A 15236-nucleotide genomic window follows, 5' to 3' on the forward strand; every position below is an offset into this window, starting at 1 on the left:
ATTAGCACGATAGGTGTATAGGAATGGTCCCTATAAAAAACATTTTGTGCTATCAAGCAAAAAATGTCTGTCTCATCTAACACACTACTCTGCAGCATACTGTCACAACTAACACAATGTCACAACAGGCTGGAGCTTTTACACTGCTCATTATACAAACCACAGCGAACTTTCAAACAAACTGCACCTAATCCAAACAGAAAGACTCCTTAAAAGTCAAAGAATACAATTCACAGATTCTGAAAAAATTCAGTCACAATTTATTGTCTCAACTAACACATTGGACCAGTGTTTCAAACAGAAAAATTAGCCCTTCTGAAATGCCAACCATTTTAATTAGCATGACTGAATGAAAGTTGATGGCTTGATAACTTCCAAAAGCTTCAATATGATCATATGTTTTCTTTTATTTATTTAGAAAAATAAAGTTATATATAACTATAAACTTTTATAAATTACTATTCTGCTTCACAGATGCTCGACGAAGTGAGAGCGTCAAATGGTTATAAAGGTTACAGATAAATATTTTCCAGTTTTATCCAGAAATCATGATATTTAGGCATTGTATTAATGCCCCTGCCCCCCCCCCCCCCCCCCCCCCCCCCGCCCATATGGAGCTGTGCACCTTTGGCCCTCTCATTCTCCAAATTTTATTTTAAAAGTATTCTTTCATCTCTGCAAATCTCTGATTGCTTAACCAGTTTGTTGATCTGATCATACTGACTAGTGGTCTTTATTCTGGTCATAGTAGTCTTTAATTTAGGAGACCTTTTGGGTAAAGGAAAGATATCATTTTGAATGTTTGTATTAGAGGCTCGTCAAATGACATGAAAATGCCTAGAGATGTATTAAAAAGAAACAGGAAATGATAGGGAAATAGTTGACATAGGGGTTATGGGATATTGCATGGATAGATACTGGCTTGCTTTGAGAGATGCACTGGCTTGGATTTATATATACATATATGCATTTGTGGAGCTTATGCACATGAAATTATTCTTGATTCATTATTTTGCAACCTTTCAGTGATTTCTATTGTTTAAAACATCAAGTGTGATATACATTGGGGATTTCATAGTTTTTTTTTTTTTTTTTGTGGTTATAATCGAACCTAACCTTTTTCAAACATTTGAAGTAAAATGCTTTTAAATAAGTTATCATTGAATATGCTACAGAATTTTGAAGAATCAGATACAAGTTATCTTGTTGATCATATTCCACTTCTGCTTTTTATTGCAATGATTCCAGCAGCAATAAATATGACATACATCTTTTGCTTGAAGCTGTCTGCTTATGTTTATATCTATATCAAATATGAATGCAAGCTTTTAAGTAGTACAGCAGCGATTGTGTTCATATAGCATGGCAGATGTATCACTTTTAGTTAATTTCTTTCTCTTTCCACTCAGTTGTGAAAGCTTAAAAATGGCCATAGATTGTCTGTTTGTTGTCCATGTTTCATAACACTGATAACTTGAGCAAAGGCTGAGCAAGGAATATTGGATTTATGGCCTAGAAGCTTCCCATGGAGCTCTTGGATGAAATAAAAGGGTCACTTGGCCTACTTTTCAAGGTCACAGCTTTGTTTTCAGTGCTTTTGTTGCCTTGAGCACTTGTTGTTTGATAATAGAATATAAACACAGTTATGATCTGTATGTGCTGTCATTCAAGATGTATGACTTGTTACCCATATGCAAGATAAATATCTAATTGTTATAAAGATGGCTTTTCAGTGGGAAGTGATTTTAATACGAGCAGTGTAAATATTAAGCTATATTAGCTAATGAGCTTCACAGTTAATTGCTTCTCTTAGACTTATGTTGAGAAGAATCACTGTTATCAAATGCGGCAGTCAAAAATGCAACACAGTTGTGGTGATTGTCAGGTAGTTGAATGTTATCCCACATTTTTTGAGTGTGGTTATCCAATTTCAAAACAAACCAACTTCAAAACTTCAGCTGTGAAAAATGATAGAGCTTTAAACAGCTATCGAGCTCATAATGTGGCTCCCTCTGATGGAGTATCTAAGAATCCGTTTGGTAATACAATTGCCCTGTTTCTGATCAAAGATGGTTAGCAGTGCCCCTGTTTAGATTCATATTATATATTGAAGTAAAAATGCGTATGCCTTTGTTTCAAAATGTAAGTCACTGCCTGACTGAAAAAGGTAGAAAAACATGCAATTTGCTTCAAAGCCTGTAGATGTGCTTAAGGTGCTTATGCATGTGTGCTTATGCATGTGTAGTCTGGAATTGCTTACATTTTGTCAAACTGAAGAAAGAACTGAATGATAAATACTCAGAAAATGATTTGTATACTATGGTTTACTACATACTGTCTATTTCTGTGGTCACTCAATGGGTCTGTAAAATGAAATGTATGTGTGAAACCAACTGCCTTGTTGAATTACGTGCAGAATGGTAATGAAAAAACAATTGTAAAACAGAGTTTCTTTACACAGTGAAAGAGGATATTGTTCAGATATAGGATTTTGGTGAGTTATTTAGAATCAAGGTGTACAGAATAACTACTTCAATTTTTGAGATCAAGGTGATGAACAAGCCTCTAATTTTTGCAGCATTTTATGATAATTTGGAAATAGTGTTTTCCAAGATGCTGGCTTGAAAATGTGTGGTATATATATTTTTCAGTGTTATGATAGAATAGAAACTTATGATAGGTATTGGACTTGTTAAAGGCATTTGATGGAATTTTTCTTAATTCGCTTGACAGATTCTAAACCACATTGTTTTTTTATAATTAACAAATTATGATATGGAATTATACATCAGAAAAGTAATAGCATTTTCAGTACAGTAGATAGATAATTCTGATAAGGTAGTTGTAATTCAGCATTATAGTAGAAAGATTGCTTAATTCTTCATCCTGCATAGCAAAATAAAGGAATATGTATTTCTTGAAAATTTTGTTAATAGATTGATCATTATTTATGCTGTATGGTTGATCATTTGTGAACATGATGTCCTGTATGAAAGCAATGATATGTATGATTATCGGTTTATTAATTTTAGCTTGCTAAATGTGCTAATAATGAGAAAAGTTGCCAGTTACTTTTAATGAAAAAAATTGTCCTTGAAATTTCCCACCCATTGAAATATTTAATTGCAATGTACAGTCGTGTCTTTAAATAATCATTTTGATACACTCAAACCATCCATCTGTACATGTACTATTTTTACATATATTATTTCAGTAAAGTAACCTGTCTTTGCAATGAAACATTTGTAAGTCGTAATGTAATATTGTCAGTTATAAGTTTTGTTTAAGTGCATTTTTTATCATTTTGCTTAAAGTTAGATGTTAGAAATATATTTTGATTAAATGTTGTATTAATAAGATTGTATGTTGTAGTTTTAGAAATGTTATTACTTGCACACACAAACGGGTACTTGTGAATAATCAGCCAGTTTCTTCTTGTTTGTTAAGTGTAAGATGATTTTGATTTTTTTTTTTTTTTTTAAATTTTTGATTTAATTAGTGTTCAAACATTTGAAGGTACAGTGGAATTTACTAGGTTACAATGAATGTACCCCGGTAGATAGCTTGTTACATGAGATTTTATTACTCTGTTAAAGTTCACAAAATCTGTACAAAGATGTCTGTTTTATCTTATCAATATAGCGACAAATGCTTAACTTGGATTTGTGAAGCAAAACTGTAATAGAATATCTTGAACATAAACAAGACCTATGGAGAATTCAGTAGAAAAATTGTAAGGTATTCAGATTTTAAGAGTCAGTTAACTGTAATCTATAAATAAGACTAGAAGTAGGTATTATAATTCTGTCACAATAACTGAGTTTACTTTGTTGTATGTGATTCATCGTAGGAATATTTAATAGAAGCATCACAAAAAAGGTGGATGATGTCGGCAAAATGTGGAGTTTATTTGGGAGGGATAATGCAGGAGTTGAAATGAATTAAAGCATCTCAGAGTGACTTAAGGTGTCCCAACCATCGCGAGCTGACTGCAAATTATTCATGTTGAACCCGGTGTGTGCAGGCACGTATATTAAAACAAATAAAACAAGAGAGTCGGGATCTCATGACGCCATTTTGTTTTCCGTTGCAGCATTTTGCGATACCAATGGTACCGATTCCAGGACGAATGCGAACCCTCAGTACTGACTCATCACATTTTGAAGAGCCCCAAACGCCTTTGTATATCGAGGAGGGATTTGGCTACACGACTTGAAGAAAATGTTTTAATAGCGGGTTTAATCAGTATCACATACAGCCATTTATTGGAGTATACAGCAATATTATATTTAGTATTTTTTGGGGGGATACAGTGTAAATATATCATAATTATGGTGAAAGTTACAGTGACCAAACAGTGTTTATACTGAGACTCGATGGAACTGGGATGTACACACTGCATCTGTCAATTTTACAACTTTGTTAAAAAAAAGCACAAAAGGGATCCTGAACTGTTTAGAAACCATGAACATTTCAGATGGTTCTTGTTAAAGAGTCGTATTTTAAATGCTGAATATTGTATGCTATTGAATTGGAATTTAAAGACTTTAGGTCCTCGTAATTAACCAGAAAGCTTTTATTCATTTGCCTGTTATGGCATACCCTTTCACTTGTAGTCCATGCTTCAACAGTTTATGCCCATCTCCTACAGTTTTGTTGTGTATTCTGAAGCAAAAGTAGTATGTTGTTGATGGTGAGCCTAACCCCTATGTGTAGTAGCAAGCTCTGCTGTGAATTTGGTCCGACTTATTAAAGATATGATTTGCAGTTTGGTTATCAGTTTGCTTACTAATCCCCGTTTTTTTTTTTTTTTTTAATTGTGCCTTCCATTTTTCTGACACCTGGGTTTTACATGTAGTTACTAGAAATTATTTGCATATTTCATTAAGAGAACTGTGTTTTTTTTTTAGTTTCCACCCCACCCCACCCCCCCAAACACACACATACTTATGCTGCTATAGGTAACCATATGTATATAATGTTGTATTTGTAAATTGACAACTGTTCTTCTTCAGGGGATTCATATTTGGTACTGTTATTAACATAATAATATCTGTGAACAGTGATGGATTTGTAATAAGTCATGAGTCTTTTAACCAGATACAATGCCTGTCTCAATACATCTGGATTTAAATGCTTCTATGAAAATTATGAAGTTAAATTTCACTCCATACAGACAGCTGAGCTGTTGCCGTGTAAATATGGTAGTAATATTACTTTTTTTTTTCATTTAAAAAGACTAAACCAGATTGCAGATTATTTTATTACCTAGCATTGTAATAGTCACTTATTGATAAGTTAAGGTCTTGTCATTCTTGAAGTAACTTTTCATTGATCCCTGTACACATAAAAGTGTAGTTGATATGATCATAAATAAGTTCTTCCCAGTATGTTGGTTTATCTGCAGTGTTTGTGTTGGTTTAGCAGAAATAATTGTGTTGGTTGAGTAATTGTGCTGTTGGAGCAATGAATGTGTTGATTGAGCACTATTTTAGCAGCCATGATTGTGTTGGTCGAGTATGATTTTTGAGCAACAATAAATGTGTTGGTTGAGCACGATTTTTGAGCAACAATAATTGTGTTGGTTGAGCATGTTTTTTGAGCTGCAATGATAGTGTTGGTTGAGCAAGCTTTTTGAGCAGCAATGATTGTTCTGGTTGACCTGCAGAGCTGGAGCTGCTTAATTGGGTTGAAGTCAAATGATGTATGTAAATTTGGCTTATAGTTATTATTATGTCAACATTTTTACTGATTTTACTCCAATTTCACTGCACCAGTTGACAATTATCCTAGTAAATAGGAAAAAATGGTTCTATGTTAAGGCAAATGTGTTTATCCGGTGACAGCTTCCTGTAGACTATCAAAAATTATTTGATAAATCATTAAAAAGGAGAACCTATCCTGGAGAGGCAATAAAAATTATGCAGATGTATTTTAAAATGTACTTAGAAAGTGATAAATGAGTGCACAAAAATATGGAGAAATATATGCATTCAGGACAAACAGTATTTTAATAAGCTATTTCATTTGCATAGGCTTCAAAATTTCTGTTATTTATTGAAAGTTAGTTTCTAGTCACCCTCAAGTTATCAGCTCAATTTATTGGTGCATAATTAATTTAGGTTTCTTAAATTTAATATTTTGATATGATGTCGTCATCTCTTAAGTTTGACCATGAACAAAATCATAAAAAAATGTGCAGGGTTTTAAGTATTAAAAACACATAAGTTCAGAGAAAGATGCCCCCCCCCCTCACTAATTTCATTGGGCCTCTCTGATGCTCTTGTTCAAATAAGCAAATTAACAAACTTCTTTTACATTTGTCTTGTTCATTGTAAACGTAAAAGAAAGGAAAAGTACATGGCATCAGTGGTTAGTGGCATTTTGACAGTTGAGATTTATTCAATGTTTGTTTGCCAATGAAGAGTGACATTGCACTTGTGATTCATTTAGAACACGTGTTAGAGTGTTGTAACACTGTCTATTAACCTTGTCTGAGTTGAAATTCTTGGAATTATTTTTTAAACACTTTTGTCAATGTTTTTTTCCTTTTTTATTTTTCTTTTGCTTGTCTGGTCACTGAGTACCCAATATAGAACTATTCCGTTTTATTGCCCATTCCTTTACAGTCTAAGTTTTTCATTAAAAGTCAAATACAGATTCAGTGCAGAAAAAGTAAAAATTTTAAAACCTCTTACTGGACTGAAAAGTCTGCTCAACGTGAATGTAACTGGATGTTACAATGCTTACAAAGATACTCTGTTTTTCATGCACAGACATTCTTGAAAGAAGACATATCTGTATTCATGAAATATCGAACTTGTATTATTAACTGGTTATGGACATACCCTTAGTTTATCCTTGATTTGTTCTATTTTTATTACAAGCAGTTTTGTTTGGTTAGCTTGGTGCCATGAGTAAAATTATTCTCTCAGTTAAAATGATGTGGATTGAATAAAAAATCTATTTACTGTACAACCTCAACTTGTTTTGTTTTTTTCTTTCTTTGAAAAAGACCGAGGATGTTTTTAGATGAAATACAACAATGGCGTTCGGTGGACGATTATACCTTTCGTGGACAGTTTAGGACTTTCAGAGCAAGTTTAATGTATTCTCAGAATTTCAAACTTGAGTATATCACGTCTGTAGCCTGCCGCGCAATTTCCCGTTGGTTTCGTTTTCTTAGGTTTGACGTCATAATTCTTAAAGTGCCACAGAATATGTCACACCCGAAAGTGTTTTGTATGCAGCGTGATAATTGTAAATATAACAGTAAATGCTTATTGATAATAAAGCAATCGTCGTGCCTACAGGCTCAGTATTTCTTTCAGAACCAGCTTGTATTTTATGTTGTTGCTGTATTTTTACTTACAGGTTGTGTCTGTTAAGAGATCGGCGTCGGACGCTCTGGAAACCGCTCCTCCACACGATGAAGATGTCATCACCTGTTCCTAACACATAGTCCTAAGAAACATCTGGGTGGTTAAAAATCATGAAGTGAAAAAATGTAAAATAAACTGTAGGAAGCCAGGTTTTTATGGAATTCAGATTTGGGTCGTGACTTATTTCATATTCTTAGAAGTTGAAGGACAGAATGGAAATAGCACGCCAAGTAGGAAAATTTATTTAAAGTAACATTTGATAAATTGCAATAACAATAGTTTTACGGGGAGTTTGTCTTGTCTTACGCACAGTATTTCTCTTGTACATATAATTGCAATAATAGTAATGTCAAACCCATAAATATATTTTATAAGGTTGTATTTTGCTACGGCACATGGGTGAGAGAATATTTTAGTGCACGTTTTAACAGAGGGAATGACGGGTATATTTCAATATCTGACTTGTGATTGTGTCTTAAGAAAACGACGTTAATGAGACTGTAAATAGTCATTGAAAAGATGATGCTACTAAAAAATAAGTCTCGGAATCCAGGATAAAAAGTCAGCAATCATATTTATAATTAAGGCTGTGGTTGAATTTTACAATTTTTTGAGTGATCGAATCTCATTGTGGTCGAATAAGATAATAATTGTTTTTGTTCATTTCCCAGGCTCTTATTTTGTTTATCCAAATGTTCTTCCTCCAAACAATCGCATGCATGTATAAATTTTATAATTTAATGACTTTTATTTATGTATAGAAATTGTTTTCTGTGTTGCTTTGGCGACATTTCTGTTGCGTGGATTACTAGATTTATACGACTGTGTTTGATGGGGTTTGCTTTGGATTTTTGAGGCAATATAAGAAGCCATTTTTAATATTTTAATGACACAATGCTTTTCGGTTGTTCTCAATTTTTAACGGAGTATTTTAGTGATATGACTGATATCGATCGTTTTAGGTCATTTTGATTTGGCTATCAGAGGAAACAATTGGCATCTGTTTTTTATTTTTAAGAGAACGAACAAAAGTTAAATGCAAAATACGGGTCTCGCCAGGATCCATTTTAAATATTTACTTATAAATTGAAAAAAGTTGCTGAATCGGTATTGTATTCTAGATTTAATTGCAATGTATGCGACAATTCTGGCTTGTTTGCACCTTTTGGTTCATTCGAATAAAATATATATTTTTAAGGGGGGGAGTAAATTACGAAGCGAAATGTCCAGTTGTTAAGGAAATTAAGTTTTTCCGGTTGATGAATTCTTAGACCAGTGAATACTGTCTTTTAATTTTAAATGAACTGGATCTGCTGAATTATTGTAAGAATCATTGGTTGTAAATCTTATTTTCATATTTAAATATCTATTGTATATGTGATCTCAGACAAGAAAAGTTTATTGTGTGATTAGTCCTGGTAGTAGATTTTAGAACTTGACACCTTGCACCAAATTTTAATTTATTATTGACAGAAATAAAGGGTTGAAGCTCAATTTTAAACAGATATATCGCTACCAGTTGTTTTAATGCACGCCCAATTTGCAACTATTTACTTTAATTCTTATACTTTTGTCCTTGTTACGCGCGCGTGGTTCGTTTAACAGTTTTTTTAATCCGTCTATTACGAAATTTGAGCATTTTGAAGAACTTGTTGGTCTGAAATAAGCATGAGGCTGATTGCGAAAAAAGGCAGGAACTGAAAACTCAGGGAAGTACGTTCCTTTAAAGGTTCCTTGGCAACAGCTTTCCCCACCTTCTACTTAATATCATTCCTACATTGATGTGTATTAACAAAATTGTTTGCACGTTTGATTTTGAACAAGGAATTTTTGTTACACGTAGAAGTTATTGATTCACTGAGGCTACACAGAATAAAATTTCAAATTCCTTTTGAGCTAAGACGACTCGGTACACCCCATAAGTGTCGAACCCCCTTCCGCATTCACTCCCCCCCCCCCCACCCTTTAATGAAAAAAAAAAAAAAAGAAACGATTGTTAAGTGCCACGAGTGAGACAAGTATCAAGTAGAATTCAATTGTTGTTACCGATTTAGTCATTCCCACGTGAGAAAGAAGTGAAAGCGGCTGTTATTTTGATGATCTATATTCACTGGAAGGTGGTGGATTCAGATACAATAATTTCCTGTCATCCCTTCAATTCATGATGTGCGTAGCTGTTAATATTAGTGTTTGTGTTACTTATAGTGGTAAATAGTGCTAGAAAGGCTGCTATCATGCATCGTATCTGTAATTAGAAAATTCATATAAAAAAGGTTCACCTTCGGTTATGATCATTTCACAAAAGAGTGACGCACACAGTTAATGTAATGCATTTTTTACTGTTTTATACAATAATACATTCCAATATGAAAAGGTGTCAACAGTACTTAAAATGTGATGTAAAACAGTTTTGTAAATATAGTCTAAAACGTGTGCGTCACTGGCGTGGCTCAATATTTTTTACATTAAACCTTTTTGTTTAATCACCCTTAATATTATTATTAAATTGGCGCAAATTACTTCTCTGCTGTTACACTTAACATGCCCCTTGTTTATATTCAAAACCCAAGCTGGTGGTACGCATCCAAGAGGCCGATGCGCCTCTCTGATCGTCTTGTTTCATTTACTTTTCCCTTCGAATATTTATCAGTCGAGGTTTGCCGATGCACCTCTCTGATCGTCTTGTGTCATTTACTTTTTCCTTCGAATATTTATCAGTCGAGGTTTGCCGTTTTTTTTTTTTTTTTTTGACATCGTTATGGCGGCCTATCGTGCAGCACCTGCAGTAGGTGGAGATTTGCTGAATAAAACATGGCGTCTCCACATTTTGATATTAAGCGAAATAGATGATATTTTATTTAGAACGTCGTAAACTGAGTACTGTACACGAGACCTGCTTTGGATGCCAACTTTGAAGGTGTGGTTCTAGTGTGGTTATCCGCACGGCACAGTCGGCCTTCTTTGGGAAATTTAAGCATATGCAGATATCAACAATAATAACCGAGCTCACAACGGAGGATTTGTGTTCGAAATAGTAACAAAGGTAAGTAAAGATTTTGAAACAACGGAGAATAATAAAAGCGTCTGCGCGTTCCTGTTTTATGTAACGATTTTCCAGGTCGAATTTTGGAAATGGTCATGGATGTCATCTGATGAAGTCTTTAATCGTTTCGTATACAGCGTGTTCACTAAAATATTACTGCCATAGAAACCCAGTGGTAGTTGTATCACGAACTGTATACATTTCATTATCAAATATTGATCAACGACATGTTTTGTTCTAAGCTATGTTGATAGAGGACGCTTCTCGATTGTCCGACGGTTTATGAACCAAAAGACTCCTGGTCAATTAAAAAAAAAATCAGTTTAATCGCAGTCCGAGCACAGTAACGGTCTCTGCTTCTTGTTGTTATGATATTACCTTCAGAGAAAGTTCTTAAACCCAATGGGCCATTGGTTATGGTCCCAATTTCAGACAAATGAATCACCCGCGTAAAGAATCTTCGGACCATTGGGTTATCTAGCAGACAAGAGCCATTTCTGAAAATTCCACAAACTGGGATTTTAAAATCTAGGCAATATAGATGTGCCGAGACGAGGGTTATAGTGTTAAAGTACATAAATAAATAAATAAGTAGCCAATGTTGATAGTAATAATAATTGGATAATTGGATATAAATATAAACAGTAAAAAGAGAAAAATATAACAAAATGTAATTTTATTGAACTTTACTCCATAAAGTACTCCTATCCCATTACCTATTAAGTTTATGTTTGGTGATTGCAATTCCTGGAACTTTTATACGTGTAGACCTACATGTGTTCTCCACTTCAGCTCTTATTTCTGTGATCTGAGGTGGATTTTATATAATATAATCTGGCAACGGTTGGTCTCCACATGTTTACGTAGGTCAACACCTGTATCCAACACGAAGACATCAAAATTGTAATGACTGGTAATATCGTGTTACTCTGAATTAAAAATTCATCGAGCGTCATACTTTCGTGTCATACTTAACGCACTTCATAACTATATTAGATGTGCGCTCTTAATGTATAAATCGATGTTATTGGAGGAGAACTTAAAATTTTTTCTGGTCTGTCAAATTTGTTCTCAAAACTTTACATGGAGACGTAATAAGGTGGCATAAGGCAGCTCACACTAACTCCAATGTGGTTGAGCTTGGCTTGGCACTCTATTGAAGAGCACATTCACCAGTGAAAAGGACAAACATTCAAAAAGGTGTGGAGTAGGTATATTTTTAAAGAGTTCTACAAATATATTGTTCATTATACAATATACATACGCAGGTAATATTCATGGAATATATGGATAGCAAATGATTATTTCATACTTCACGAGTATCGTACGACCTTATTGTATCGTGCCATATGTATGAATATTCATATATATATATATATATGTATATGTTACTACAGTCACAATATCGTGGCTTCAGGAGAGAGTCAAGTTATATATTAAAGGCTGTCTGGAACGTGGTAGCCTGGGTTTTGAAGAAGAGACGCGAGACAGCGGCTTCATTTTCACTACTTTATAGAAGCTTGTTTAGGAAGTGCCACAGGTAATGTAATTTGGAAACGAAGAAGCTGACACGTATCTGATCTGGTGCTCAGGGCAGAACGAATGAAATCCTTCCGATTGTGTTGGAAGGCATGCAGGATTGAGCATATTCGACACACGAAATCTCCATTCATGCATATATGTTTGCTAATCTAAGCATCGCGCTTGACATTATCAAATAAAAGCACAAAACAAAAGCTGGAGTTTAGACAGCTGCTAATGGCCCATTGGGTTAAAGAACCGACTCTGAAGGTCATATTGCCATAACAATGCTGTCTCCAGAACGTCGCAACGGATATCCGGCCACCGCCCCCTTAAACTGGGACCCGAAGATGCATATACGTTCCCTAAGAAGTAATTGGTTTAATTTCAATTAATAAGTTACATAAAAGCATATTCGGGCCTTAGTATTTAACCTCCTCTTCATCGAAATGTGCCGACCATTTTATTCAACAAAGAGTTCTATAGAAATAATATAATACAAATATCCGTTTTCAGATATCAAAGCTTCCTGATCTACCAACCCACCAACACCAATGGTATCTATGTTGCGATTCTACAAAGTACAGTTAAGGAACATCTTGCGATGCCAGAACACTTGTCTGCTGCTAGGGTGGTGTGTTGTTGTGATATTGGGGCTGGTAATAGGACCATTTATAATTGGAAACAGCGAGACAAAACTCGAAGAAAGGACCCTTTTTGAAACTGGACGTGGAGTTGAACCGGCAGATCAGACAGACTTGTGCGCAAATGGAAAATGTTCGGGTGATATGTTGGACAATGAAACTGTGTTGAAAATGTTAAATGCTGCAAGGCAGCCATTAGAGACACGCTTGGGTTATCCAACTCAACCGATCCAAACAAATAACTTGCCTGCAGGACCGGTTAAAGCAATCCCAGCTGAACCGGTGAAGTTGCAGCTCCCAAAAGATAATTATGAGCATCTTATTGAACCCATGAAGAGAGTATTTTGTTCAACTTTGTACCAAAACTCGGGAATTCGGACTAACGAAGCTGCAGTACCGGATCGTCCAAACGGCGAGAAACTTGTCCTAGTGTGGAACTTTAAATGTTGGCACAATATGAACGACCTAGACGTACCAGTGACATTCACACAGTGCCCCGTTAAAAACTGCATAGTGACGGAAGACAAACGGCTGTCAGGTGCCAGTGACGCCATCATTTTCAATTCTGCCGCCATCATCCGTTTCCTTAGCAACAACAAAAAGTCTGCCCAATACCTTCAAAGCACCCTGCCAAGTCTGACGCAGAGACCCCCGGGACAGAGATGGGTTTTTCACAATCGTGAGTCCCCATGCCAAACGTATTTCCCCTCCACAGAATACGGCAAACAATTCCTGGGGTCTTTCAACTGGACCATGACGTACCGCGTGGACTCAGATATTTACAACCCTTACGGTTTGATTATCAAAGCGACGGAGGATGCCGCCAGGCGGGATTACATTGCCATAGCAAAATCGAAACCGAAACAAGTGGCTTGGGTCGTAAGTCACTGCAACACGGCAAGCAAACGTGAACACTACGTTACAGAGTTATCCAAATATATCAGCGTTGACATCTACGGCGCATGCGGTGAGCCTTGTCCGCCAAAAGATTCTCCTAGTAGGTCATGCTTCGAATTTATCAATGCCACATATAAATTTTATTTGGCCTTTGAGAACAGTTTTTCTACCGATTACGTCACCGAAAAATTTTACCAGAATGCAGGGTATGACTTAGTGATTATTAACAGAGGTGCAGCAAATTACACCCGTCTTGGTATCAAACCCGAGTGGCACATTAACACTGCGGATTTCCCCTCTCCAAAGGCTTTAGCTGATTATCTGTTGATGTTGGACAGCGATGTGGAAAAATACGCATCCTACCTGAGTTGGAAAGCTTACCAAACGTCTGTCGTTACACTACAACCGATCAACTGGTGCGACATGTGCCGGAAACTGAACGATCCGACCGAACCAGTGAGGTCGTATTCCTTTACGGAAATTGCCGAGTGGTTCTACGGTTCTTCAGAAAAGATTGTAGACTGCAAAGATGCCAGCATGAATGATTTCATGAGCACATAATGTCTCATCTCACATATTTTTAAGTTACGTCAAATATATAAGATACCCATTTTCTTTTAAATACTCTGTAGGAATAGGCCTACTGAAGAAGGACAAAACACCAATCACCAATCTTTTCTCCTTTTTTGGAAGGTAGGGAAGACAGAATTTATTTTTGAACAAGTCCCACCCCCTTGGATATGCCACTGATCTTTGAACAGGATTGTTTGCGATTTGCGGATCATATTAAACTGAGGGTTTGATGGCATATTTTGAACTGCCATAAGAACTATCTCCTAGACATGAAGTTTATTTTCTGAGACATGCCGTTTTGGCGAGGAAAGGAATTGTGGAAAGCCAAGCCTCTGTTTATTTATTTATTTATTTATTAGTAATATCTAAGCTTATAGACATATAATTTAATAAATAACAAAAATGCTTGTTCCGTCCTCTTCTATATGTATATCTCGCATATCAGTGTCTTACGTGGGCCCCTATGTAAATCACTGTAATGGTGATAAGCTATAATTACTTGGTAATGCTTTTGTCAAAGGCAATTTACACGTATTGATGTTTAATTATGAAACGGCTGTGTCGTACACATATGAAATCTAATGTGAAACTTTCTAAATATGGATCAAATTATTAATAAGGTAAATGGATACCATATTATTACAACTCTGAATTTCAAGCCACTAGATAAGCTGAAAGCACATATAGTCGATAATGGCCGATATTGGCGCAGGGCTTCAAAAATTTTACCTTCATCCCTCCCCCCTCCCAACGTTTTACATTCAGCAATCTTGTCTTTGCATTTGTATTTTTTCAGAATTCGTTTTTCTATCATTATAATAACTATCACAACTTTTATCCATTTTATTTATTAAATTGGAATTCTAGGATTGCAAAGAAGAGGGTATGTAGGGCCTACTATTGTTTTGGAAGGCACGTTCCTTGGCTGTGCTTGTCAGTCAGACGAATTTGAGATGTCAAGTGGCATTTTAGTTATATTTTCTCTCAAACGAGGGCGCCACTATCTGTCTGTACCTGTGCCTCGCTATCAGACTCGGTACGTGCGTCCTGATGATGAGCATTTTGTCAAATATTAAATCTCATTTGTGAAGTGGTATATTGAGGATAATTTGATTGGATACATTAAGTTAATCATTTACTTGATCACAATACTACAAACAATAAGTAATTTATGTA

General features: G+C 35.3%; 2 protein-coding genes across 10 annotated transcripts in view; both read left to right on the forward strand.

Annotated features, from left to right (window-relative positions):
• Positions 1–8887, forward strand: part of LOC106178720 (6-phosphofructo-2-kinase/fructose-2,6-bisphosphatase-like) — a 28138-nt gene extending 19251 nt beyond the window's left edge. For 5 of the 6 annotated variants that reach the window (XM_087015034.1, XM_087015032.1, XM_087015036.1 and 2 more), the window contains exon 14: positions 4094–6978. In XM_087015034.1, the coding sequence (XP_086871160.1) occupies positions 4094–4216 (123 nt within the window). In that variant the 3' untranslated portion in view covers positions 4217–6978. Of the gene's footprint in view, positions 1–4093; positions 6979–7374 lie in introns of those variants that run through there. The other variant, XM_087015033.1, reaches the window with a different exon arrangement.
• A 1218-nt stretch (positions 8888–10105) lies between these two features.
• LOC106178712 (3-galactosyl-N-acetylglucosaminide 4-alpha-L-fucosyltransferase FUT3) lies at positions 10106–14467 on the forward strand. Of its 4 annotated transcripts, none has more exons than XM_087015030.1 (2): positions 10106–10425; positions 12463–14467. In XM_087015030.1, the coding sequence occupies exon 2, from the start codon at positions 12501–12503 to the stop codon at positions 14046–14048; it is 1548 nt and encodes a 515-aa protein (XP_086871156.1). In that variant the 5' UTR covers positions 10106–10425; positions 12463–12500; the 3' UTR covers positions 14049–14467. The 4 variants fall into 4 exon arrangements, with proteins under 4 accessions (XP_086871156.1, XP_013417460.1, XP_013417458.1 ...); XM_013562006.2 differs by lacking the exon at positions 10106–10425 and adding an exon at positions 11356–11632; XM_013562004.2 differs by lacking the exon at positions 10106–10425 and adding an exon at positions 11356–11625.
• The last annotated feature ends 769 nt before the right edge of the window (positions 14468–15236 follow it).

This window comes from Lingula anatina, chromosome 6 (genome assembly GCF_051362555.1).
Source record: "Lingula anatina isolate TDL-2025a chromosome 6, LinAna3.0, whole genome shotgun sequence".
Lineage (NCBI taxonomy): Eukaryota > Metazoa > Brachiopoda > Lingulata > Lingulida > Lingulidae > Lingula > Lingula anatina.